This window comes from Lepidochelys kempii, chromosome 14, assembly GCF_965140265.1.
Source record: "Lepidochelys kempii isolate rLepKem1 chromosome 14, rLepKem1.hap2, whole genome shotgun sequence".
NCBI lineage: Eukaryota > Metazoa > Chordata > Testudines > Cheloniidae > Lepidochelys > Lepidochelys kempii.
The window spans coordinates 23,354,277-23,380,743 of record NC_133269.1 but is presented as its reverse complement, the minus strand read 5'-3'; the positions used below and the strand labels follow the sequence as shown (position 1 = coordinate 23,380,743).

The following is a 26,467-nucleotide window of genomic DNA, read 5'->3' as shown; positions in this document are numbered from 1 at the left end:
AACGTTTGCTATAAGCCAACCACAGCCAACTGCTTCTGTGGAATGAGAGCCCACAGCTGCATCCTGGTAGGGCCCCGAAGTTCAACAGCATTGCTCCCTCAGTGTGGGGACAATTTCCACCACTAATCCCCTCAGGGCTCTGTGCTCTTCACACTCCTTTCCTATGTGTCTGGGCTGCATTACCATAGTGTCTGAGCAGGTCACAATCTTTATTTACCCTAACAGCAGCCCTGTGAGGCAGGGCAGTGCAGTCATCAAAAAAATAGACCTGGAAATGGGGTACAGCCCAAGATCCCTTAGGATGTCTCCGGGGAGGAGGAGGGGACCAGGGTCATGCGTCCCAGGCAAGTGCCCTAACCATGGTACTATCCTTCCTCCCGTTCTTCCCACCAGCTCTGTTCTTTAGGCTCACGGACAGCTGGCATGTCGGGCCTTACCACACGTTAATGTAAATCCACGCTCACCATGCAGCGCTTTGGCCTTCTCTAGTGTGTGTGTAAAGGGGGTGGTGGTCACAGAGAGGTCTGTGAGCTGGAAAATATTTCATTTGTCCCCAGTGGAAAATTTCAACTTTTCATTAAAAAAAATGAAAACGCCAGGAGTGAAAACTTTTCAGTTGTTGCTGCCTCAAAAACCCAATTTTCCATCGAAAAAAAGTTTTCACATGGAAATGTTTGATCAGCCCCATTTACATTTTTGCTGCAGCCTTTGAGCTAACAGCACTGAGCCTGTCACCTCAGGCAGCTGTGGCACTTGCTTTTAACGCCAGAGGTTCAATCCTGGCTCCCAGGGGCGTGTGATACTTTAACACTAGAATCCCACCACATCCCTTCCTGCTGCTCCCAGATCATCCTTCCCCTTCCAGACTGCAGCCCACCACAGACCTGGTGCCTCTGAGGCCTGAGCCTTCGGTGTTACCTAGCAGGAGAGGCGACTTCCATGAAGCTCTCATACCAGCCCAACCCCCCACCCATTCCATTCTGGGCTCCCTCTTTCCTTTCCCCTGTTAACCCCACAGCAGGACAGGTGGTGGCGTGAGGTGGAAGCAGCCTGTTGCAGAGCCTGTGCCGGACAATCCTCCCCAGTATTAGCCATCACTGCACCCTGCATAGAAACGCCTCCCCTCAGAGGAGGCTGTAGCCTTACCTCAGTGAGTAATAGGCTTGGGCCAGTCGCCCCAAAACCCTGTCATCCCCCAGAACCACAATCCGGGCAGTGTACAGTCTGTGGAAGTGAGGCATGGGCACCAAGTTGCTGTCAGACTTCCTGTGCAGCTTCCCAGATTGCTTTGCCCCTGGGCCATTGCAGCTGTTCTGCAGCAAGGCCATGCTCTCCAAAAGGCATGCCTTTTTCTTAATGCCGCCCTTCCTCTGGAGCCTGGCATGCTCCACGTCAGTGCCACCGGGCGGCAGCAGCTCCTCGCTTGCCGCAGGCAGGTCCCGTTCAATGCCACTGTCGGTGGAGAGCACGGAGAAGCGGGTCTGCTCGCAGTAGTCGCAGTCAGACACGATGTCCTGGATCTCAAAGTTGTCCAGTTCCTGGCTCAGGCAGTCCTGCTCGCAAGTCTGCGACAGCGGGCGGACGAACAGCACCAGCTCCTTCCCTGCGCAGGGGAGGAAAGCCCGTAAGTGATGAAGGCCAGGTGCGCAGGTGGGAGTCATCCCCAGGCCGGGCCAGTGGGAGCTGCAGGTGCTCAGGCCACTGGCTTAGGTGCCAACTGCTGGATTTAGATGCCTAACTTTAGGTTCTACATCTTCGATCCAAAGCCCAGTGACGTCTGCGGAGTTTTTCCATTCGCTCCAGTGGGCTTTGGGCCAGGCCAAACAATCTGAACATTGGCCCCTCTGTCTTCTGAAATTCCACTGTAACAAACACTAACCCCATTGCCTCCCTGCATTTCACATCTGGAGCGTGCCCTTTCATTGGTCATGGAAGAGAGGCCAAAAGAAACGGGGGAGCCCCATACCACACAGGCACGCACTGGGCAAGTGGGGGTCACACCAGCTACCCCTACAGAGGCATGACAATGGACCTCAGTCCTGATCTGTAGCTGCTCCTGCTACTCCAGCCCTGGGACCTCAGACACCTCTTCCAATAGAGCTAAGTCTGGCCCTGCGGATCTTCACTGCTATCCCACTTGTGGGCCTTTCCCAAACAGAATCTGCCAGTCAAATCAACGATCCAATAGCCTCTCACCAAATCCTCAAGAAGGAAATAGAGCAAGGCCACCCCAAATCCAGCACAGGACTCTGCCTCTGCCTCAGTTACCCCACTCATGTGCAAGCCAGCCCACGTCCAGTGTGTCAGTGACTCTCCATCAGTGTCAATATTTCAGTCCCTTTCCCCAGGGATACCTTTACTGTTCACACACACAGTTCAGCATCAAAGCAGGTAAACCTGGCCCATCCTACTGCCTGTATCTCCAGCCAGGTCTTCCACCTAGGTGGCTAGACCCCGCTTCTGCATCCTCCCCTGACCCTGGCTCTTCTGCAGGAGCCTCTCTACTCCCAGCAGCCCTCACCTTAAGTGAGCTGCTTGTTGGCCTCCTCTGCTCAGCCCAGTTCCCTTAAAAGGCCACCCCGCCCTGTGACAGGAAAGCTTAGTGCATTAACCCAACACACTGTGCTGCCGATCCCCTGCTCTGGAACCAGGAGAAATAAAACTTGCCTCCCAACCATCTGAGCCAATTTGCAACCCGTTATTTGACAAACACTTCTCAGACTTAGACACCATCAGGGTTTCATTTCAGTCACTTAAGGGCACTCACAAAGCTGGTCTTCGTCGGTCCACAAGTGGAAGCTGATATTTGGGTTGGGCAGCGGGCTGCCATGGAGCCCTCCTGGTGATCTGCCTCCTACAGGAAGGGGAAGCACTCGGTTAACAGGGGTCCTTATCTGCACCTAGTGCAGCTCAGCCAGCAATTTGGTAGATGAAAAGAAACTGCCCATTAAACATGAGGGAGCAGCCAATTTTCCCACACACCTGCACTGGAAAAACCCTCCAATGATTTGCTCTAGGTTGAGTTCTTCTAAGCCCCAACCTGCCCAGGGGCCCAGCTCATAAATGAGAAGAGCGGCTTAACCCTCCCACCCGTTCCATAAAGCTTTAGACCAGGCTCAAAACAGCAGAGCGTCCCATGGCATCGGGGGCTTAAATAAGACTTTCTTTTAAAAAAATATTACTCATCAATGCATCAGAAATGCGGCACTGTGCATGCACAGCAATTAATCAACTTCAATTCAAATATATGCCCCTGCAGTTCATCAGAGCCCCATGTACATCCTGGAACCCTCCAGGTATGGCTTAATGGTATTAACGTGCCTTATACCAGTATATCTTATTCCCTGTCCTATACGGGGATAAGCTATACTAGTTGTAAATGCCTTTATACCCCAGTTGTAAATGCCTGTATAACGCCTTTATACCGAGTTGTAAATGCCCGTATAACTGCATCTGCACTAGAAGGGCTGCAGGCTTTAACTGTACCGGCGTAGTTAGAGTAGTCCCACTTGAGTGTGTACACAAGGCCTTTGCATCCCAGTTGCTCTGGAAATGGTGAACATGCACTGCTAGGATTCAGGAAAGCTTAGTCAACCGCAGAGACTGCTCAGATTGCCCTGAACTCAGTAGCCACAGCTGTTCCTGGGACTGGTGCCCTCACTGGACATTCCAGCCCCTTGATTCCTATGCTTTTGGAGTATACAGCGTACTTACCTCCTGCTGAGGAGTTCAACACCATGCTGTAGATCTTCTCCAGCCTCTCAGCGTGCCGGCCACGGTCTGCATTCATCTCACTTCCTGTACACTCGACGGCTGCCACCACTTGCCGGAAACAGTGCTCTAGTTCATCTGTGGGCTTATTCTGTCACAGAGAGGTGCTATTAATAACTCAAGGGTATGAATATTAGATACACTATATGGGCGAGGCATATGGAAGGGGGAGACTAAAAAACATCCACTACGTTTTGATGGACTGAAGTCCAACCCCATCATTTCACAGCTGCTGAAATAAAAGAAACCATTAAATAGCATTAAACTTTCAGGGTGCATCTACACAGCACAAACAGACCTATGGCAGCAAGTCTTAGAGCCCAGCTCAACTGACTTGGGCTCACACTACGAGGCTAAAAATAGCAGTGTAGACAGGACCCTCTCCCCTTGCAGTGTCCCACAGTTTGGACTCCAGTCTGAGCCTGTCTAAATAGCAAATTTTTCTGTCTCAGAGCGTGAGTCCTGTGAGCCTGAGTCAGCTGACCCAGGCCAGCTGCGGGTTTTTTATCTCCATGTAGACGTACCCTCTGACACACTGTCGCCCTAACATTGGGGCCAGTTCTGGCACGCTGCACAGACCAATGCAGCAGAGATGCCAAGTTGGGAGGAAGACAGACTAACTGTTTGGTCCTACTCTAAGCCAGCTATGCGCTCCATCGGCTGCAAGGCAGAGGTAGCTGCTGAAGTTCATGCTGGAGGCCTTAGTGAGGGCAAGATACTCAGCAGCAGAGCAAATGGGCTCTTGAAACAGCTCCCAACGGGACATGAAGGGAAGAGGGTTCTGTAGAGGATGATGGTGCCCCTAAGCGAGAGACCTTCTCCAGGTTTATGTTAGATGGAGGGCTCAAAATAAACAGTGCTTGCTGGGCTCCACTAACGGGCCTGAACTGGCCACGCCTATCATGCTTGGTCCCCAGTGCTCCCTTTAAAAGGCTACTCAGGAGAGTGGGACATTTTCCTGTTGAGACATACTTTTCACAAGAAAATGGCTTTTCATCTCAAACAAAAAGTTGCAGGGAAAATTATTCATTTCAAGTCAATTGTCTGGTTTTTCAAGGCGAACCTGGAAATGGAAAACCAAATATTTTTAATGAAAAGTGGACTTTTAACCTGAACAGTTTTCAAAAACTGAAAAAAAAAAATAATTTTGGGTTTCAGTTTTTGTCAAATGTGGGAAATTTCAATGAAAATGAAAAAAAGCCCCCCTAAAATTTATTTTTTTGCAAGTGTCCTGCAAAAATAATTAGTTTGTGTTTTGACCAACTCTATTGTCCAACTTTCAAATGCACAATGGAAGTGCTCACAGCTACCAAAGTACACTAAACCGCGCACACATGTACTGTATATTTGTATGAAATCACGCATCACAGTAGCAAAATCTGCTTTCTATGTCAGTGGAAGCTAGTGGGGGCTGAGTGCTTCTGAGAAATTGTTCACTTCATTGAGTTGTCTAAATGAGAGCAGAGCTCTTTTGAGAATCTGGCCCCACATAAACGTGGGTCAAGTTCATGGTGATATGAAGTTGCAGTTAAGCCATTACCTGAAGGATCCTCTGGAAACTTTCAACATCACAGTCCTCACCCAGAGCCGCCTGCACAGCACGTGTTATCACATAGCACATGCATGATCTGGGATTCTGATACATCTGAGCAGCTTTGACTTCAGTGACTAGTGAATTGCATACAGCCTTGGAGAGCAAATCTGGATCTGCAAATATGAAAACTCTGTGGAAATGAAGGGTTGAAAAAATAGATGCATAAAATAAATGAATATGGTTATCAAAGCAGAGTATGCAAAAAGGTAGGAGTCAATGAAGACTGGGAGGGCAGGTAAGGCATGCCATTGTACATCTAAAATGCAAGGTGATGGCTGCCACTTTAATGCTTCAGGGCTTATGCTGTCAACCAGCCAGTGTCAGGAAGAAATTCATACTGTGGTGTAACACTGCACAATGAAGGGATTAAAACCTGCTGAAGAAGCCAGCATTGTTCCCCATCTGGAGCAAGATTAGATGGGTCATCGGCTTTTTCTGGTACAGCTGGGTCTATTCCCATGTTGGGTCTAATCTTTCAGGCAGAGGTTCAGAGAAGAAAATTGTCTGCCACTGGGCCAGGTTCAACCCTGGTGTACATGGATACAACATGGGGGGAGGGATAGCTCAGTGATTTCAGCATTGGCCTGCTAAACCCAGGGTTGTGAGTTCAATCCTTGAGGGGGCCATTTAGGGATCTGGGGCAAAAATTGGGGATTGGTCCTGCTTTGAGCAGGGGGTTGGACTAGATGACCTCCTGAGGTCCCTTCCAACCCTGATATTCTATGATTCTAACTCAAGTGAAGCCAGTGGAGATGCACCCTCTTACCCAAGAGTTGAATTTGGCTCATAGTAATTATTCGCACTCTCAGACTGGAATGAATATTTTGGGTCAGCATCATTCTGCTCAATTAAACAGAGCTGCTGCAGATACTTCCTGTGCTTCTATACCTGTCTAGGGGAAGCTCCCTTCTCCTGGGGCGTGGAAAACCAGCTGGAATAGTCAGTAAAACACCGGCATCCTGACACCAAGCTTGTTTTAACAAACCTGAGATGCCACTGACGTCTATTGTATTCTGCTTTGTAATACCACTACCAGGGCTTTAATTTTGCTCCAGTTCTGTGCTAGATTTTTGATAGTATTGCCCAGTGCCATTAAATGCTGTGTCCACTATGCAGTAAAGGGACAAATTTTGTTGCAAGATTAAAATGCCAGGCAGTACGTACCTTTCCTGATAAGGATATGGGTCGCTCTTCAGACTTTGTTCAGAAATAATCATTCGTTGGTATAACACTCCTAACAAATAAAAATATGCACATGCAACAGATAGTAACAAGAGAGTGGCCTGATCCTGCTCTCACCCCGGCATGAGTTAAGAGTAACTTTGCTAAATCAGTGGAGCTACACGATGATAAAGCAGGTGTGAGAGGAGAATCAAGCATGCGTATATATAGCCCAGAATAAAGTAGGAAAAATCTAAAGGGAATTCTGCTAGAACACATGAAAACACCTTCTGTTTAGGGATAATCCCAGGTACACACTGCCTGTATTTCATGCCTTTTGCTGACTAGATTACAAATTAGGGGGTGGACTCTGAAGCAGATGCAGGAGAAAGGGCCTGATTTGCTGCTGACTTTTACCCTGTGTCATCATTTGTGTCAACACGAAGTCAAAGCAAACTGCTGCCACATCGGAATCGTGGTGCTTTCCACTCCCATTGCTGCAGTGTCCATGATGACCCAAGGTGCAAGGCAATGGAGAAACTGCCCCAAAGATCCTTGTCCCATTCAGCTGTTGCCAAGGGAGAGTGGTCATGTGGTTAAAGTAGTGCTCTGGGAGATCTGTGTTCTCTTCCCAACTCTTCAGCAGAGACTGTGCCTCAGCTAAAACGGGAATAATACATCTCTATGTGGTGGGAGGGCCTGTTTGGTGCTCTAATGTGATGGTGATGGAAGCCATGGGGAAAAAACCCATAAATAAGAATTTTAACAAATAAGGCAGAGAAAACTGAAAATACAGGATTTCGGCAGTATTGTTTCTAAACACACCTATTCTCCAGACGACACTAACTGGCTCTTTAGTATTTAGCACCTGCTTTTCATAAAAGAGATGATGAGAGAGCAAACGTTGGGAAGGCTGCAGGATTAGGTTTGATGGAGATTTCTCATGGCAGGATACAGATCTAAGGAGAATGGGTTTACTGTGTGGTTTTATAACAGTCTGTCACTAGTAACTGTTGTAGAGCACTGGACTGGCCCTGCTGGGCCCATTGCATTTCCACTGCAGACCAATTTCCATTGTTGATTTTTGGTTTTAGGTGATGGGACTCAGAAGTTCTGGGTTCCGTTCCTGGCTCTGCTCCAGACTCCGTGTGTGTAACCTCTGGGAAACCACTTCATCTTGTCTATTGGAATTGTGAGCTCTTTGGGGCAAGGACTCTCTTTTTGTTCTGGGTTTGTACAGCGCCTAGAGCAACGGGATCCTGGTTCATGACTGGAGCTCTCAGGCCCTATTGGTAATACAATAGTAAATAACTTAGCAAAATGCGGCTCTGATCTCAGTGAATGCCTCTGGGCACAACTGTAATCCCCATTAATAGTACAGGGGTGGTGAGTCTCCTTGAGATCTGGGCACAGAGGGTCTCTTCTAAGCACAATTCTCCTCCTTTCTGTGAAGAAGGAACTTTTGCTTCCTTCCCCACATCATTCAAAGTGAGGCTGAGGTCTCCAGGAGAAGAGAGCACGGTGTGACAGTCTCCTGTGCTGCAGCCATTCAGAGAACAGAATGGGAGCACTCGCTGCCTACAAGAGGACCTCTTAGACACTTAAAGACACAGTGAAAAGAAAATACCCATCACCCTTCTGGGGACGTAAATAATTACTAAAGCAAAGACATCACCATTTCATAGCTACACCCCACGCCACAGGAGAGATGCCATGAATTCCACAAACCTGGTGCCACTCTTTCTGTTTTTAACCGGAACGCGTAGTCCAAGCCAATGGTACAGTAAGGTTTTGGCAGGGTTAGTAGCTTTTTACAGAAGTCATACACTCTTTCATAGAGATCGTCTGAAATGCAGGGAGCCTGGAATGGGAAAGGAACAGTTAACAAGATCCCAGCTGAGATGGAGCAGCCTAAACATAGGCTCCCTGTGGGGGAAGCTCTTCACCATATGTGAGAGCCATAAGAAACAAGCAGCTCAGGGATGCAAGGACTCAAGATTAAGGACAGGTTTCAGAGTAGCAGCCGTGTTAGTCTGTATTCACAAAAAGAAAAGGAGGACTTGTGGCACCTTAGAGACTAACAAATTTATTTGAGCATAAGCTTTCGTGAGCTACAGTACAGCTCACTTCATCGGATGCATTCAGTGGTTCCACTGAATGCATCCGATGAAGTGAGCTGTAGCTCACGAAAGCTTATGCTCAAATAAATTTGTTAGTCTCTAAAGTGCCACAAGTCCTCCTTTTTGTTTTAAGATTAAGGACCAACTTCATCTTTGGTTTAAAGGATGCAACTCTAGCTGACATCGATAGGCCTGCATCTGACCCTAAGACTAGACAAAGCAATGGAAATTCTGCAGAGATCTAGAAATACCCTCTTGCAAGGCTGCAGGGGCCAGATGTCTAAAGGCATTTAGGTGCCTAAGCACATAAGAAAATCCCATTATGTACCTATTTGCATTTTTATACGTTTGCATCTAAATACCTTTAAAAATCTGGCTCGAGGTGACCTGTTTAAACCCTATTTATTTCACATCCCATGTTGTTAAAGCTGAGAATTCAAATGCACAAAATTGGGAAATTTAAGGTTCTTGCAGAAAAACTGATCCAGCCATATTACACAGGCAACATTTTTGAAAATATTCTATGTAGTTATACATGTACTGTATATATAGGTACAACATGGCTGACTGAATGGTGGGTCTGATTTTAAGTTCACCTAGTAATAACACCTAGCTCTTATATAGTGCTTGTCATCTGCAGATCTCAAAGTGCGTTACAAAGGAGGTCAGCATGATTATTCCCATTTTACAGGTAGAGAAACTGAGGCACAGAGAAGGAAATGACTTGCCCAAAGTCACCTATTAGCAGAGCGAGGAACTGAACCTAGGTTTCTTGTACCCTCTACTAATACACTGTCCACATGGCCACACTACCTATTCTGCTATAAATTGGGTGCAAGTGATCTCAGGGCCAGGCCCCATAGCTTTGAATTTCCCTGAACTGTTAAATACCATCTGCAGATCTTACCTTTATTAGCGTGTACATTAATGTATGAAGCAGGGGGATGATGTAACGTCTATAATCTCCTTTTTCTGCCTGCAAAATCAAGCCAAACAGTTAACTTAAGCTCATGCTGCTTAATGACTTGCTGACTGGTGAAGCAATTGAGTGGTGTTTGCATCAGAGGAAGGAAACCCAAATGAAATGCTGAGCACACCCTGCTCTTTTAAGGCACAAAGCATGAATTTCAGCAAGACAGAAATGCAGGGGCCTGCCAGCTTGGTCCAAGTTCTCAGTCCAAATAGATGCGTAGATAATGTCTGAGGAGACACACAACACAGTGTGTGTGTTACAGTCTTTCCTATATTGTTTAAGGGTCTTTCCTATATCGTTTAAGGGGGTTTCAAGTGCCAGGTCTGTAACTGCCCAGTGACAGAACTCTCTTTGTTTGTAACACAGTACAGTAACTCCTCACTTAACGTCATCCCGGTTAACGTTGTTTCGTTGTTACGTTGCTGATCAATTAGAGAACGTGCTTGTTTAAAGTTGCGCAATGCTCCCTTATAATGTTGTCTGGCAGCTGCCTGCTTTGTCCACTGCTTGCAGGAAGAGCAGCCCATTGGAGCAAGCTGGTGGGGGCTTGGAACCAGGGTGGGCCGGCAGCTCCCCCATCAGCTCCCTGCTCCCCTAAGTTCCCTGTGAGGCAGCCGCCCAGCAGGCTACCAATTCCTGGGCAGTTCAGCTGCCCCTCCCCCACTGCCATGTGCTGCTCCTGCCCTCTGCCTTGGAGCTGCTCCCGGGAGCCTCCTGCTTGCTGTGGGGGTGGGGGTAGGGGTGCTAATGTCAGGATGTCCCACTCCCCCCACACTGCTATCACACACACACACCCGCTCCTTTACCTGATCTCCACGGGGGGGAGGGGACACGGGAGGGCTCAGGACCAAGGGAGCTTGCTGGCAGCAGCTGCTGTCTCAACTTGCTGATCTACTTTAAAAGGCAGTGTACTTAGAGTAGGGTCAGTGTACTTAAAGGGGCAATGCGCATCTCTCTCTCACACACACACACGGTGTGTGTCTCTGTCTCTCTCTGCCATGCTGTCTCCCCTCCCTCCATTCCTGCTGCCTTGTAGAGTGTGAGGCTACATTAACAATGTGTTAACACTTGTGGGCTCAGCCAAGCTGAGCGCTAGTTCACCATTCAGCAGTAAGGCATTCCCTGGGAAATATCCCACCCTCTTCCACCCTCTGACTCCACCACCTCAACCAAGCTTCACAATCATCATTGCTGTGTACAGTATTAAATTGTTTGTTTCAAACTTATACTGTAGTCTTCCCCTCCCCCCATTTACATTAATTCTTATGGGGAAATTGGATTTGCTTAACATCGTTTTGCTTAAAGTAGCATTTTTCAGGAACATAACTACAACGTTAAGCTACTGGAGTAGCAGTAGCTTCTATGCAGCAATGCTGAACAGCCAATGCCAGGGCTGCCAACCGTCAGGGGTTCAAAAGAGAAAATTCCCCAGAAAAAAACCAGGAGATTTATTAAAGGCTCACAGACCCTAGTGCCCAATGCAAGTATAACACCCTGGCCTAGTGTGGGTGTTAATGTCTCTGGCTAATAGCCTGCCACAGCAACCATCCAGTCTGCTACTATGGGCTAGCTACAGGCATTCTGCCTTTGGTCAGACAGCAGGGGCTTGTGCTTTTCCACACTGGAGAGCCAGGTTTGATCCTTGTGGCAAACTCCGGTAGCTATGCTTTGCAGCACTAGTGCAAATGGCATAATAACCTGGAAGGAGCAGTGTCTCTGTGTGTCAGTGAAGAAGCACATAATCAGCTGCAGCCACATCACCAGTCAGGTGTACAACAAATCCAGCTGACCCCTCTCGCTTTACTCTTCCCCAGCTCTCAGACATTTCCACACCTTTTCATTCTCTGCTTTCCCCTGCCTGCTCTTTTCCCTGCCAGCCATCCTTTGGGAGACCAACTCAGCAATGGTGGTAGAGGGGAACAGGAAGCACACCTAGCCTCTGCTAAGGGAGAGGGCTCACTGTATCTGCTCTGATCACTGAGATAAGGAGCCTGCTGCATTCACTCTAGCAAGCAGCATGCGGTGGTTTGTGTTTCAGACCGAGACCTTTCTTTTATAAGCAGAGAGCCAGAACCCAACCCTTGCTAAAGAGATGGCATCAAGTGTCAGTCAGCCAGCTTAAGCGGCTGCAGCAGTGGCAAATCAGATGCCAGTGCCACCACAACGTGACCATGGCATGGAAATCTGAGATCATTATACACAGAGATAAACACTTGGAGCCAGACTGCGGGTGTTTGTGTGGGTGGGTGTAGGCGGACAAGCAGATGCAAAGAATTTCTGCCCCCTCCTTCCCCTGCCTAAGGCCTTGTGGCTGTCAGAAGGGCAACAAAGAGAAGGGATCTATGGCCTCACTCCATCTCTGCACCAGCCTGCAGAGCAGACAGAACACCATGGGGAGCAGCCTGCACTGCCACCCAGCTCAGGGAGAATAGCCCTAGAGCACTGCCCCCCAGCCATGCTCCTAGCACCCTGGGGCCCCCAAGCCAGGGCCTGGGAGCAGCTCTGTACTGGCTGGGGAGAGCTCCGTCAGGGAGAGTAACCTAGGGGGCATTTCCACCCATTTAAGGCCCCTTGACACTGGTCACACACATTTATTATCAGTTTAGCTATTTCAATTAGTGGGGTGATTTTTTAGCAATACAGATTTTCTGGTACAGCCCCTAGTGTGGATGCAGTTATACTAGTATGAAGGTACCTTATACTGATATAGCTTATTGCTCTTCCCTACAGAAATAAGCTAGACCAGTATAAGGCACCTTTATAGCAGTTTAGCTGTACCCGCACTGGGGCAAGTCGTACTGCTTTAACTGCCCCGGTCTAGTTAGAGCAGTACACCTTTTGTGTGTAGATTAGGCCTCAGTGTTACTGAGAATCTGGCCCATAGGCTTCAGCACTACACAGAGTGGGCAGGCCAGGCCCTGGAGCTGGAGGTAGGGTATCTGAGTAACATAAGGAGAGAGGATAATGGCTGCGTAGTAGTGCAGCATTCCAGGACCAGACAGTCCTGGGAAGGGCAGGTGGGGCAGACGGGGTTCACTCTAGGGGTACAGGAGGGTATAGAGCAGCTAAATTATAAACGGGGGGGGGGGGGCGCAGTGTCAGTTGTTATAGGTATGCTGGGCTTTGTGCCAGAAGATGAACATAAGAGTGGCCATACTGGGTCAGACCAAGGTCCATCTAGCCCAGTGTCTTCCGACAGTGGCCAGTGCCAGGTGCCCAAGGAAATGAACAGAACACGTAATCATCAAGTGACCCTGTCGCTCATTCCCAGCTTCTGGCAAACAGAGGCTAGGGACACCATTCCTGCCCACCCTGGCTAATAGCCATTGATGGACCTATCCTCCATGAATTTATCTAGTTCTTTTTTGAATGCCCAAAAAACAGGAGGTGAGATACTGGGGTTTCTCAGCCTCAGTAGGACAGGGAACTGGCCTACAGTCTGTGATCTGATCAGCGGCCTGCTTGTGGGGAGAGGTGGTGATGTGTAGGTCAGATGGGTGGAGGAGAAGTTCTATGATCTAGGCATAGGTGGGCCCTGACACAGAGTAGTCATACAGCTTCTTGTAGCACCTTAATTCTAAGCTACCAGACATTCAGACATTTGTCCTTAACCACAGCACTGTATTTCCTAATTCAGGTGACACCAAACAAATCAGGTCCTTGTGATAAACCCTCTGAGCAGCTGGAGGCCAGGATGGGGCAGTGTGGTGAATCTCCTAAGGGTGACTCTCCTGCTGCTCTCCTCCTCCAGGCATGGAGGGAGATAGGTCATGGGGGCTGGGGAGGAGGTTCCATGGCAATTGAGAGAGCAGCTGGGGTCCCTGGGAGGAGTGTGGTAGAAGGCAGTTGGTGGATTGCTATCTGGACCCACCCACCCACTGAAGTACGTACACAGCTTCCCCAAATTGTGGTGTTCACAGCATGCCACCAAATTACAGGAATGAGGCTGGTGACCACACACTCTCCCAGGCGACAGAGGAAATATTGCACAGCAGAAACACAAATCAGCCCCCACAATAATTCCAGCCTTCACTGCCCCCTGGTTCGGCCATCACAGGCACTGAGCTGTGCAGTTAACATCTCTGTGCTCAAAGTCAGAGCTCCAGAGATGGCTGAGATCTTCCTTCCCAGCAACATCCATAACAGCAGGAAGAGGCCACTGCGGGCACTGGCCTAGCGACCCAGTCAGAGATGCCATGCTAAGGAAGGCCATATAAAGCCATGAGATGGGTATGCTAGACCTGGACTGATCTGGTACCAGGCACCAATGGCAGACATTGCTCTCTCTTCTTACCCTTTCCAGCTCTTTCACCAGGATTTTAACCAAGATGGCGCTGTTGAGGGGATTCCGATCAATTTTCTTATGCAAGGTCCAGCGTAGCATCCCTGTAAGACCAAGAACAAGGGAAAGGTCATCCAGCAGAAAACAGTGCTAAGGAGGGAGTGCACCATGATAGCTAGGGGTGGGAACTAAGCCATGAGACTTGAGTTCTATGTCTGGCTCCACCACTGACTTAGGGCACGTGCATTCTTAGTCCTGCCACAGCGAAGAGGGCTGGATTCAATTCCTTCTCAAGGGCTCCTTCCAGCCCTATGTTTATATGATTCTGTGATTTTTGCTGGTATAAACTGCATCTCCTCTAGGGGTTTTTGCCAGCTTACAGCTTGTAACTATAACCAGCAAACCCTTTTAAGTGTAGACAGGGCCTCCATGGGGAAGTTTACTGGCATACATATACTGGTACAATTATACCGCAATAGCTATACTGGTAGAACTCATCATGTGGACACTTATTCTGGAATAAGTGTGTCCGCATGGGGGCGCTATACTGCTGTAATTACAGTGGTGAGTTTCCCCATGCAGACAACAAACCTTTAGTTACAGCAGTGCAGTTTCTGTGCATGGATAAGTCTTACCTCCCGGAGCACTCTGACGGGCAGTTATAGTCCCAGGGCTTCAACGGAAGCCTCCCACACTTAACACTGCACACATTTTTAAATGGCGAGAGATGCTATCTCTGAGCCATCACCTTAGCCTTAGCAGCGCTGTCAGTATTCACGCACATGAGAGAGCTGGTAGCAGTGCAGAGTCTCATGCCAAGGATAGTATCATCAACCCCAAGCAATCAAAAATCATCCGAAAGTCCGTTTGTTTTTTTTTAATCGCATAATTTTTCAGCCAGGTGTAAATAGTGGATTCTTTTTTATTTGCTTGCTGGGTTTTGAGCCTTTAGCTCGTAGTGGGGTTACATTTTCACCCTTGTCTCTGCCACTGTAATGGCTGGAAGCAGACTGTTTTAAAACAATTGTAGCAGAGAGTCTCAAGGCCATTTCCTGATCCCAGGAGCTGGGGCTCTAAGGAAAACGACAGATATCATGAGACTTGAAGCAGAATCATGGGAGTTGGCAACACCTAGAATGTAAGCGCCTGGGGCAGGGACAGTCATTTTTATTTCCCCTGGTTTGTGCAGCACCTAGCATAATGGGGCCCTGGGCCATGACTGGGGCTCACAGGTGCTACAGATACACAAAATAACAACAACACTGCAGTGATGAAGAGATGACTATGCACAAACACTTCGCCTAGGTTACAGCGGGTCTGGTCTTGGTTTTTAAATGAAGGCTGAGGCGCCCCAGTGAGAGAAACCAAGAAACAGCAGGCTGCCTCCATGCATTAATTCTAATCTCCGAGTGACCAGGGCCAAGGCACAAAGTATGTGTGTGGGGCGTGGGGGGTTTGACGAGTCCCCCTCTCACTACTACCCCTCTGGAGCTGTGTGCCTTGCTTTGTAAAAATTGTCATTAAATCCCTGAAACGGGATTGGATAAATCCACGAATATAAGAACGGCCACACTCGGTCAGACCAAAGGCCCATCTAGCCCAGTATCCGGTCTTCCGACAGTGGCCAGGGCCAGGTGCTTCAGAGGGAATAAACAGAACAGGTCATCATCAAGTGATCCAGCCCCTGTCACCCATTCCCAGCTTCTGGTAAACAGAGGCTAGGGGCACTATCCCTGCCCACCCTGACTAATAGCCATTGATGGACCTATCCTCCATGAATTTATCTTCAAGAGCTCTGGAACAATTTGTATAGTGGGGGTGCTGAGAGCCATTGAACCAAACTGTAAACCATGTATATAATGGAAACCACTTCAAGCCAGGGGGTGTGGCAGCACCCCCCCCCACCCTTAGTTCCAGCACCTATGTTTATCTAGTTCTTTTTTGAACCCTGTTATAGTCTTGGCCTTCATGAAACATGCTCCATGTGGCTGGCCAAACGAAACTGGTTCCTCATGGCTCCAAGGCAGAAGCCACTGCACAGCAAAGATGTGAGTTTGGTCAGCAACAATGGGATGGCTCAACAGCAGCCTGCCTGCCAGGCTCTCCCCATGACGTTACAGAACACAGCACTCCCTGGCAGTCCTGGTCTGTAACTGGCAGCAGCATCCAAGAAGACAAAAGGTCACAGCACATGAGGGCTCCGTCTTGATCCCAGCAGAATGCCACCGGGACCCAGCTGCAACACTGCATGCTGGGACCTACGGTTTCCATTACAGAGATGAGGGCAATGGGAATGTGCTCCGTGGTAAGAAAATGAGGCTGCTGGAATATTATCAATAAGGCACCGGACAGGGCAGTGGTTGGGCCCCTCTGGCTCAGACTGCCGGCTCGAGATGTGATGGCGTCCTTTATGCACCTTCCCAAGCAGCAGCTGGGAATGCCTGCCCCATGCGTCATCTAGTGGCAGAATTCCACGTACCCGTTTTGATTGACAAACACTAACAGACAGACTCCTGGGGACACACTGTGAAAGCTGCAAGCGGAGATTGTTATGGTCTTCATTTTCCAAGCAGCTGGCAACAATTAGTCATGGAGCCAGATTCTACACTCAGTTATGTTAACACCAATCTGGAGTAACTGTGCTGACTTCTGGTACTACCAGAGTAACAGATTAGACTTTGGCCCATGGCCTAGTGGTTACAGCAGGGCACTGTGAATCAGGACTCCTGGGTTCTATACTTGATTCTGTCTCTTACAGCAAACAAGGTGCTCTGGCTCTAAGCTTCATTTTACCCTGGTATAAAACAGAGATGACAACACAGGCCCGCGTCCCAGAGGAGATGGGGTGTGTAATGATTTCACGGTAAAAAGCCCTTTGAGATCTTTGGAAGGAAGGGGCTACAGAAGGGCAGAGGGAGTATTATTATTATCATCATCACATCTCTATACAGATTCATTGTCTATTGAGCATTCAGATTACTGCGGTTGCCGTCACAGACTTTGAAATGCTCGCTGCTGATAACGTACAATAGCAACAAGGATAAAATTCACATATTTCAGTTTTGCAGAGACTGAGGATTCATTCAGGATCAGATCTAATTTTAATTAACGGTAACATATTCTGTGCATCCCCAGCAAGATCTATTTTAATTTTAATTCAGGCTGCTAAGGCTCTGGAACCAGTTGTTTGACTGGCAGTGCAAGGTTTCAACTCTCCATAACTGGGGCATGTAAATAGCCCCATTCAGCTGAGGAGCCCAAAGCATTTTACAAAAAAGGGTTTTGTTCCCATGTTACAGACGGGGAAACTGAGGCACAGAGAAGTTCCGCGAGTTGCCCAAAGCCATGCAGTGACTCAGCGATGTATCTGGGAATGAAACCTATGACCTCCGTCTCTCAATGTTCTGGTCTAATCATCCAGCCCTGCAGATTAATGAAGGTTATTGGAGACCTTGTGCTGAAGGAGGATGGAGGAGGCTGGCTAGAGCTGCTTTGGAAGCATCATACAGAGTAGCTATAGTAAGGAGATTTCACAGTAGGAGAAATGGGTGCCCAGAACCAAAAGTTGGTTGAAAATTTTAGTCCCTCTGGGACCAGCCTTGCAAGCCAAGTGCACACATCAAGGAGATGAGAACAATGTAGAGCATCTGCCAGTGATTCAGTCTGAGTGCGGTGGGAGAATACTCCACCAACAATGTCCTGGGGCCTTCTGATCCCAACAAAATCAGAACAAACAGCCAGGGCAGTCTCTGACACTGACCTTGTCTGAGGCACAGAGAACAGGAGAGAGACAGTGCCAGGCAGCTGAGAGAGGGCCTGTCTTACCTCGCTCACCCTGGAAGGCATGATGGTGTCCGTCGAGTTCTCGAAGGAGGGCACGCACGCTGCGCAGAATGTCCGACTCCACCTCTGGCGCAAAGGGAGGAAAAGGATTTGAGCAACCAGCACAACTCTGCTATACTTGGGTAAATACTGGCATGTGGCTCGCTGCATAGGCATAAGGCGCCTACTTTGTATCACCTTCATTTAGGGTAGGTAGTTTTACAAAGGTTATGGAACTGGGGAACCCCAGAGATAGTCTCAGTAGACTAAGGCCAAAATGTTCAGACATGGTTACTACAGCTAAACTGCTAAATCCACACTATGAATTCCCTGAGCCACACAGCAGGATAAGAAGCAAAGGGTCTATACAGAGTTTTTGCAACAGAAATTCTTCAAAGAATTGTTCAGGGTCTGCAGGGAAAAAAGTGATTTGCTGACAGACCATCTGTAAACAAAGAACAGAAACACCTTCACATTCGGGTGCAGCAGTAGCTTCTATGGAGCAATGCCGATTGGCATCAGCTGAGGAGCTGGCCAGCAATAGGAAGTATGGTCATCATGACAACTGCTCAGAATTTGGGGGTGGGGTGGAACGAAGCAAAACAATCTTGTTCAGACAGAGTTCAGGTTGTAATACATTGCAGGGAACCTTGTCAAAACGGTGTCGTTAACACGTTTGATATTTGAGAGTCAGGAAATTTAGAGTTAAGGTTATTTCAGAAATCTTAACTCTGTTCTCCTCACCCTACCTTTATGCCTATGTCCTTCAGGCACTGTGTAGCCACTACACTTCAAATAAAAGACATACCCTCCTCACGTAGATTGGACGCTTTCTGCAGGAAGGACTATCTTTCTCTTCTGTGTTTGCACAGCCCCTAAAACTACAGGGCTATGCTCCATGACGGGCTAGCACTGCTAGGCAATAATACAAATAATAATAACCACGGTACTGCCCCACTCTACTGAGTGAAGTACAAACTCTCTCGCCCACCATACAGGAGCCAGTGGCATTCAGCATATTGCCTGTTTCCTTCCATTTATGAGCCAACCTGCAGACCCGCCTTCCGACTGAGGTCAAGAAACCTGCCACATATTACCCTCTATGTACAAATAGCTCCCTCCCGCATCCACAATTCAACAAAGCCTGTCTCAGCCCCTCAGTCACCCTTCCATATAAACCACAAACTGCCTTCCGCTCTAAAAACGAGAAACATCTTAGTCGCCATCTTAGTCGCCTTCCTGACTCAGTTCTGAGACCGCAACACTCATCGATAGCTATATGTTGTGCTCAGCCTGGCATCATCCACTTTTCACATACTGGTCTCAGACCTTCAGAGCACCCCATTTTCCGAGGCAGGTTATAAACACAGAGGAGCCATAGGGAAGCAATGAATTCCCCTTGGACATCTCTCTGACACATAGGGAATTAAGGGCCATCATAGAGGGGGCTCTGTAGGGAGCAACCCACAAAACAGCTAAGTACAGGAGAAATACTAGGCAGGAAATCTAGTAATCAAGTTAATAATCAAGGAACTTCCAGGAGGATAGTAAGTTTGGACCAGCTGTTCTGTGTAAATGTGTAAAAGTAATAGGGTGGGCCAGGTGTCTGATTCAAAGCTCATTGGAGTTAATGGAAAGACTCCCATTTATTTCAGTGAACTTTGGATCAGGCCCTACAGCAGCATAAATTCAATCAAAACCCAAGGTCTCTGCTGTTCTAAAATCAGTACGTCAGTCTGACAACCACAGACCAGCTTCCAGGGACTTAGTGTGTGTCATTAATATCTAGATCCAATTTGCTGAGAGCTGGGAGAAGGCAGGCATAGAGAAAGAAGAGAAATAATCTTCAGATGAAACAATTAAAGCTCATTTATTCCATAGCTGTAAAAATCCTGCTCCAGGACCCCAGAGGCATCTTGCCTTTCTCTTCATTAAAATAATCCATTAATTAATTAAAAAGAGATAATGCATTAAGATAATGAAAGATAATTCAGATTTGCATTGTTTAATTCTTTGCAAAGGGCCTTTGTACTTTCTCTCTTTACAGGAAGATGCAGAATGGAGTTTGCAAAACGTTCCTTGACTCAGAATACAACAGTTTCATTCTCTTAACCTGGGCCATAACATGCATCCAGTTCCACTGATATGGACTGAACTGCAGCCTGGAGGTCTGTATTTTACATTATGGGACTGAAAGCAAGTAGTATTCTCACCTTTTTCCCCAACAGAATTATACACACAACCTGGCCAAAATTTACCATCCTCTTGGGATTTCCTTTATTATTAATTTAATTACCAAATTTCCTGCCAAATGTGCAGAGTGGATTTTGGGACACTGAGCACAGTATGTAAGTGTAGGTGTCATGGTCTCAGAACCATGTCAGGAAGACGACTAAGATGACGGTGACAGTGGTGTTTCTAATTTTTAGAGCAGAAGGCGCTTTGTGGTTTATGTGGAATGAATGGTGACTGAGTGTCCGGGACAGGCTTTGTGAAAGAAGGGTCGGCATGGTGGAATTGTGAATGGGGAGGGAACTATTTGTGGACTGTACGTGCGGGAAAATGCTATGGTTTCCTGACCTCAGTTGGAAAGTGTGATGGCTCGTAAATGGACGGAATGAAGCAAAATGCTAAACGTAGCTGGCTCCTACGTGGTGGGGAAGAGAATCTGTACTTCATTCAGCAGAGTGTGGCGCAGTACATTGAGGACTGCATCATAGGCCTTGTCTACTCACACACTATCATCAGTTTAAGATATGTTTACACTACAGCACTGCAGCTATGCCACTGTATGCTGTACGGTAGACACTTGCTATAGTGATAGAAAGGGTTTTTCCATCGATGCAGTAAATCCACCTCCTTGAGAGGTGGTAGCTAGGTCGAAGAAAGAAATCTTCTGTTGACCTAATGGTGTCTGCACCAGGGCGTAGGTCGGCTTAACTACATCTCTCAAGGGGGAGAATTTTTCATCCTCCTGAGTGGCATAACTAGGTTAACTAAAATTTAGGTAAAAGGAAAAGGAGTACTTGTGGCACCTTAGAGACTAACCAATTTATTTGAGCATAAGCTTTTGTGAGCTACAGCTCACTTCATCGGATGTAGCTCACGAAAGCTTATGCTCAAATAAATTGGTTAGTCTCTAAGGTGCCACAAGTACTCCTTTTCTTTTTGCAAATACAGACTAACACGGCTGCTACTCTGAATCCTAAAATTTAGGTGTATACCTCAGTTAGCCCTGGGCAGATTCTAATTTCAGTTTAAGAGTGGCTTATTCAGAGAGAACCAGTGCCAATTTCTGCAAGTATTTCTATATAATCTGGAGAAATTTGAGATCCTCTTACTAGAGAGTGCATATAGATTACTGTTCCTGTCAGTATCCGCCAATGGTAAGGAGGAGAAGCTGTTTCTACCCTAAACCTCTTTTCTCAGTGGCTCATAACTTTTCTGAAGCAGATTTTGGGGGGGGACGGGGGGGGGGGGGGACTGAAGGTTTTCTTATTCTTAGCCCCAACCCAAAGGTGAATGTTGGAGGGAATTCCAGTAAAATTGGTTCAGTTGCTAATACGCAAGTTAAAAAAGTAATAGTGTTTGTCCAAAAGTTCCAGTTGAAATATTGTATGCAGTGTAGTTGTAGCCGTGTCAGTCCCAGATTATTAGAGAGACAAGGTGGGTGAGGTTAACGGGCCATTCTACCTCGAATGGTCTCTTATAATATGTGCTAAATACTTATGCCAAACAATCTGTTCCCCCTGGCATTTTGCTGTGACATTAGGAGTACCTTTCCCAGACCCGAAGAAGAGCTCTGTGTGGCTTGAAAGCTTGTCTCTGTCACCAACAGAAGTTGGTCCAATAAAAGATATTACCTCACTTACCCTGTCTTACTAATTGAAATATTTGCATTCTGACCCATAAAAAATGGCTAATGCTAGGGGGTTAGGTTCTCATGTACACTAAGGTCCCTTTACTCCACTCTGGCAGCTTAGAGGGGTTGGTGGTTATGTCTACACGACAGACTTCTGACAGCATAGCTATGTCGGTTAAGGATGTGAGGAAAAGTGATCCCTGACTGACAGATCTGTGCCGGCAAAAGCCCCTAGAACAGATGCAGTTATACCGACACAATTTTGTTTTTGCCAGGATAGCTGCATTTGGAGTGGTGGCGGAATAAGCTCTACCGAGAAAAGCAGCTTTGCCAATGTAGCTGCATCCACACTAGGAACTCTTTTCCAGTATGGTATATTGGTATAGCTAACCCGGTAAAGCACTTTTAATGTAGGCATGGCCTTAGTATTAATGAGAATCTGGCCTAGAATAATCTATGGCAGTAGTGCCTAGGTGCTATACAGATACAGAACAAAGAGACAGCGCTGGCTCTAAAGAGCTTATTATATTCCTCCATTAGAGGAAGGCCAAACTACTCAGGTTGGAGGAAAATGCATTCAGTATTTTTACAAATATGGCTTGATTCCCTTCTCGCAGACGCTGGTGTAAATCAGAAGCGAGCCCAGTTCAGTCAGTGGAGTCAGATCCCTGGACATTTTGGGCTGAGTTTTTCGAAAGCTCTCTAACGGGATCTGGTGCCCAATTCCCATTGAAAAGAAAACGTCTGGGAATCGGGTGTCCCAGTCCCACACTGGCAGCTGGCAAACATTCCCATTCTCCTTTCCCCATGCATTTACCCCAGAGTTGCTACAGGGCACCTGAGTTAAGGATGCTTCTGTGAATGAAGGCCTCTTGAATTAAGGAGTTGGTTTATAAGGACACTTGAGCTAAGAGAGATAAGGTGGGTGAAGTAGTATCTGTTATTGGACCAAGAGACTGTCTCTTTCACTAACAGAAGTTGGCTCATTAAACATGTGTTGTGATATGATTAAAATATGACCATGTAGATCATTGTTGCTACCACTGTTATATAATTGCAACAAATCTTGTACAAAGTATGTCATGTAAGATGTCAATGAAAAGGTTATTGTTTGCTGAATATGATTATCCTATTTGTATGCATGTATACTTTTTATATCTAAAGTTATGAATATTGCCTGTCCACCTCTATTTCAAATGTGTTCACTTCTGTGGTCACACCCACAAGGCAGCTTACTTCTTGTCTGGCCAGCACATTGTGAAGGGACTATTCAAGCTGAATGACCCACCAAAGAGCACTTAACTCACACTGGACCTTACAAGAGGCTTATCCCTACCTGATGGACCTTCCTGTGGAAGTTCTAGCTAGAATATGGGTAACAGCCTCTGCTATGACTCAGCGAAGCACGCAAGGGCATGTGACTAGATCATGTGACACTAAATTCCATCTTGTTACCTGTATTTTCCCCCAAACTGTGCTGAGGGCTTTGTTTGGGACAGTGAAGTTCCCTCCACATGGCAAAAGCTATAAGAGGCCCTGGAAACATCTCAATTTTATCTCTTTCCTGCTCTGAGCTCTGGACTTATACTAATGGGAGCATTCTAACCAAGGGACTGAGGACCTTCCAAATCATTTGGAAGCAACCAGAGACTTAACAAGCCAGCAGTTTATTCCATCACTGCTCCAAGCCTGATCCAAGAACTTTGCAATTATTGTACGTATTTGATTCCTTTAACCAATTTTAACTCTCACCTCTTTCTTTCTTTTTATAAATAAACCTTTAGATATTAGAAACTAAAGGATTGGCTGTAAGCATGTATTTGGGTAGGATTTGAAATATTCGTTAACTTGGTGGGTAATGTGTCTGATCCTTTGGGATTGGTAGAACTTGTTATATGATGAACAAGATTTTTGGTAATCCCCATCATATTTGACTTGGCTGTCTGGGAGGAAGCCCAAGGCTGCATTGCTTTAAGGCAAGGGTGGGGAATCTCTGACCCGTGGGCCTGATCTGGCCCTCTGGCTAGGTGCAGGGGCAATCAGGGAAGCTCTGAGTTTGCATGCTCCTACTCGCTCCCGCAGGCGCCGCCCCCGCAGCTCTCATTGGTTGGGAACCGCAGCCAATGGGAGCTGTGTGGGCGGCACCTACGGGCGCGCCGCTGGCTGGCAGTGCACACAGCACAAAGCCGCCTGGCCACATTGTGGCCACTTCCAGGAATGGCGAGGGGCCAGGGCAGCGGGGGAGCCTACCTTAGCCCCACTGCACTGCCGACCAGGAGCTGCCTGAGGTAAGCAGCGCCCGGCCAGAGCCCACGCTCCTCACCCCCTCCTCCACCCCAACCCACTCCCAGAGAACGCACACCCACCCTCAAACCCCATACCCGAGGTCGGAACCCCCTCCTGCACCCCAACCTCTTCCCAGAGCCTGCACCCCAAACCCCCTATCCCAGCCCTGAGCCCGCTCCCGCATTCCAAACCTCTCAGCCCCAGCCCGGAGCTCCCTCCCGCACCCTGAACCCCTCATTTCTGGCCCCACCCTTGAGCCTAGGGGAAGCCCCAAGCCGCCGCCCACCACTCCCTGCGAGGCTGTGTGTGGCCTGCAACTGATTTTTTTCTGTGGGTCAGTGGCCCCAGATAGAAAAAAGGTTCCCCACCCCTGCTTTAAGGGAACTGTGTTTTGGCTTCTGTGTAGCCAATTGTAGAAGCTGTTTTGTTGCTGGCTTGGTGAAACTAAGTATTGGAATATCTACCAGTTTTGGGAATTGTCTGTCCCATTCTTTGAAGTTTGCCCGAATTGAGCAACCTCAGCGTGGCCCCCCCGGGACCCCGAACGATTTTGCCTCTCTCGCATATCCTGGGACCAACAGGGATACAACAACACTGCAACCAAATTTAGCTAAGGATATGTTTGCTAAGGAGTTCTGCATTAAGGACACCTCGATTAAGGAGGATGAGTAAGGTTGCTACACCTCCTAGGATGACCTGGGGTGTACTCCTTGCTTTCCAGTTAATCATAAGGATGTGCCAGTAATGAACCAGCTGGCTCTATGCAGCATTTTCTATCCCTCTTTTCCTTGTCCTTGCTACAGCACTGATCGATAGCTAAACGCTAACTTCACCGTACCATGTTACTGTAACTGAATTACAGATGTTGTGTGGAGCGACGCCTATCCTGGAATTAAGGCTGCATTTTCCATTCTAAAGGGCCTTTCCCAGATGCTTATAACTTTGTCAAACATTTACTTCTAAGGCTGAAATTTTCCATGTTTGGTCTTGGGCCCAAAGCAAATTTTCTCAGGAAGCCGAAGCGAAAATGGTCAAATCTGAATGGCGAATCTAAGCTGGAGGCTCAAACAGCCCTGTGCAGAGAGCCAGCAAAAGGCCCTTGAATTACTTAAGTCCCACTTAGATACTCTTTTGAGGATGTAAGTGGGACTTGTAAAGACACTGAGCTGGCCTCAGGAGACCTGCGGTCAATCCCTTGCTCTGCCACAGGCTTCTTGCATGACCTTGGGCAAGTCACTTAGTCTCTCTGTGCCTCCGTTCCCCCATCTGTACAATGGGGACAATAATCTTTCCTTTGTCTGTCTTGCCTATTTCACTGTGAGGTCTCAGGGCAGAGGCTCCCTCTCACTGTGTGTTTGTGTGGTGCCTAGCACAATGGGGTCCTGATCTCGACTGGGGCCTCTAGGTGCTACGGCCATACAGATAGTAACAGCTTACGCAGTGTATTAATACCTGTGAGGTAGATAGGTAAATGTCATCTCCACTTTACACAGGGGGAAACTGAGGTACAATGAAAGGAAGTAAAATGGCACTAGAACCCAGTCCTACAAGCAGCCTTTCTCCTAGACTGCCAACCCTCCACCTTAGTCATACCACCATCTTTCCTCCCTGGGCCTACTGGAGAGAGTTACTGCTGAGCTACCCACCGCAGTACCAGCTCAGCAGGACAACCTCCCTAGTCATTAGATGGACTTATTTCTCACCCAGCCTCTCGCTCTGCTGAAGCGCATAGGGCTGCCTTGGCCAGCTTGCCTTTCCCTGCTGCCTCAGCCCACCCGCTCAGGGACATTGCTGGCAATCACAGACCTGTGTTCTCCATGAATGGGCAAGGAGCAGACGTGTCTGTCTCAGCACTTCTCGAACAACAGGGCAAGCAGGTGGCAGCTTCTCACTCAGCACTTGCATGGCCTTGCGTCCTGGTTCTTGCCTGCAAAACAAGAGAGACGCAGGTGAAACTGCAAGAGGAAGGTGGGATCAGACCGGCCCAGGTGTGAAAATGAGAGAGGAAGGGGGGCACAAATAGGGAGATGCCACTGAAATGGGCAGCCACAATGGGCACAGAGGGTCAGGTTCCCAGGAGAGCTCAGCATCCACCAGGGAGCCCACGGGCCCTAACTGCCCTCTTGTTCCAGGCTCAGCAGGGGCCAAGGACTGAATGAGCCATGGAGGATTCTTGCTGCACATGCTGCCCCTGTTCTCAGGACAGAGAGAGGCCTTTAGTCTCCGGGGCATTCAATCTGCACTGCTCACCATGAGAGGTCTAGTATAGGCCCCTCTGAGCTGCCTGTCTCTTACTAGAATCTCCTCAGGACCTGCAAGCTTGTCTCTGTGACCAGGCCTGTGGCAGCCTCCTCCTGGAGGGGGTCAAGAGAAGACCTGCTGACGCCCTTGCTGCACAATCCCCAGCTCCCTGTGCAGGTGCACCAGAGATTGGCCCTCGCTGGTGTCACCAGGACCAGAGACCTCCTGGGCTCCGCCTGAAAGGACTGGCTGAACCCTGGGTGCTTGCCCTGCACGTGGGGCTGCTCACACTATCTGCTCCATGATGTGAGGGCTGCCTGCCCCTGCCTCTCTTACTTATCTCGAGCAGACCCTG

General features: G+C 48.0%; 1 protein-coding gene across 3 annotated transcripts in view; it reads right to left on the bottom strand.

The window, feature by feature from the left end:
* The window catches only part of PIK3R6 (phosphoinositide-3-kinase regulatory subunit 6), a 56,575-nt gene that overhangs the window by 15,154 nt on the left and 14,954 nt on the right, over window positions 1-26,467 (bottom strand). For all 3 annotated transcript variants that reach the window (XM_073310796.1, XM_073310799.1, XM_073310798.1), the window contains exons 2-11: window positions 25,678-25,798; window positions 17,727-17,810; window positions 13,914-14,005; window positions 9,554-9,622; window positions 8,255-8,387; window positions 6,530-6,599; window positions 5,312-5,495; window positions 3,715-3,862; window positions 2,768-2,854; window positions 1,147-1,603 (exon numbers count right to left, since the gene is read on the bottom strand). In XM_073310796.1, coding sequence (XP_073166897.1) covers window positions 1,147-1,603; window positions 2,768-2,854; window positions 3,715-3,862; window positions 5,312-5,495; window positions 6,530-6,599; window positions 8,255-8,387; window positions 9,554-9,622; window positions 13,914-14,005; window positions 17,727-17,810; window positions 25,678-25,690 — 1,337 coding nt within the window. In that variant the 5' untranslated portion in view covers window positions 25,691-25,798. The remainder of the gene's footprint in view (window positions 1-1,146; window positions 1,604-2,767; window positions 2,855-3,714; window positions 3,863-5,311; window positions 5,496-6,529; window positions 6,600-8,254; window positions 8,388-9,553; window positions 9,623-13,913; window positions 14,006-17,726; window positions 17,811-25,677; window positions 25,799-26,467) is intronic.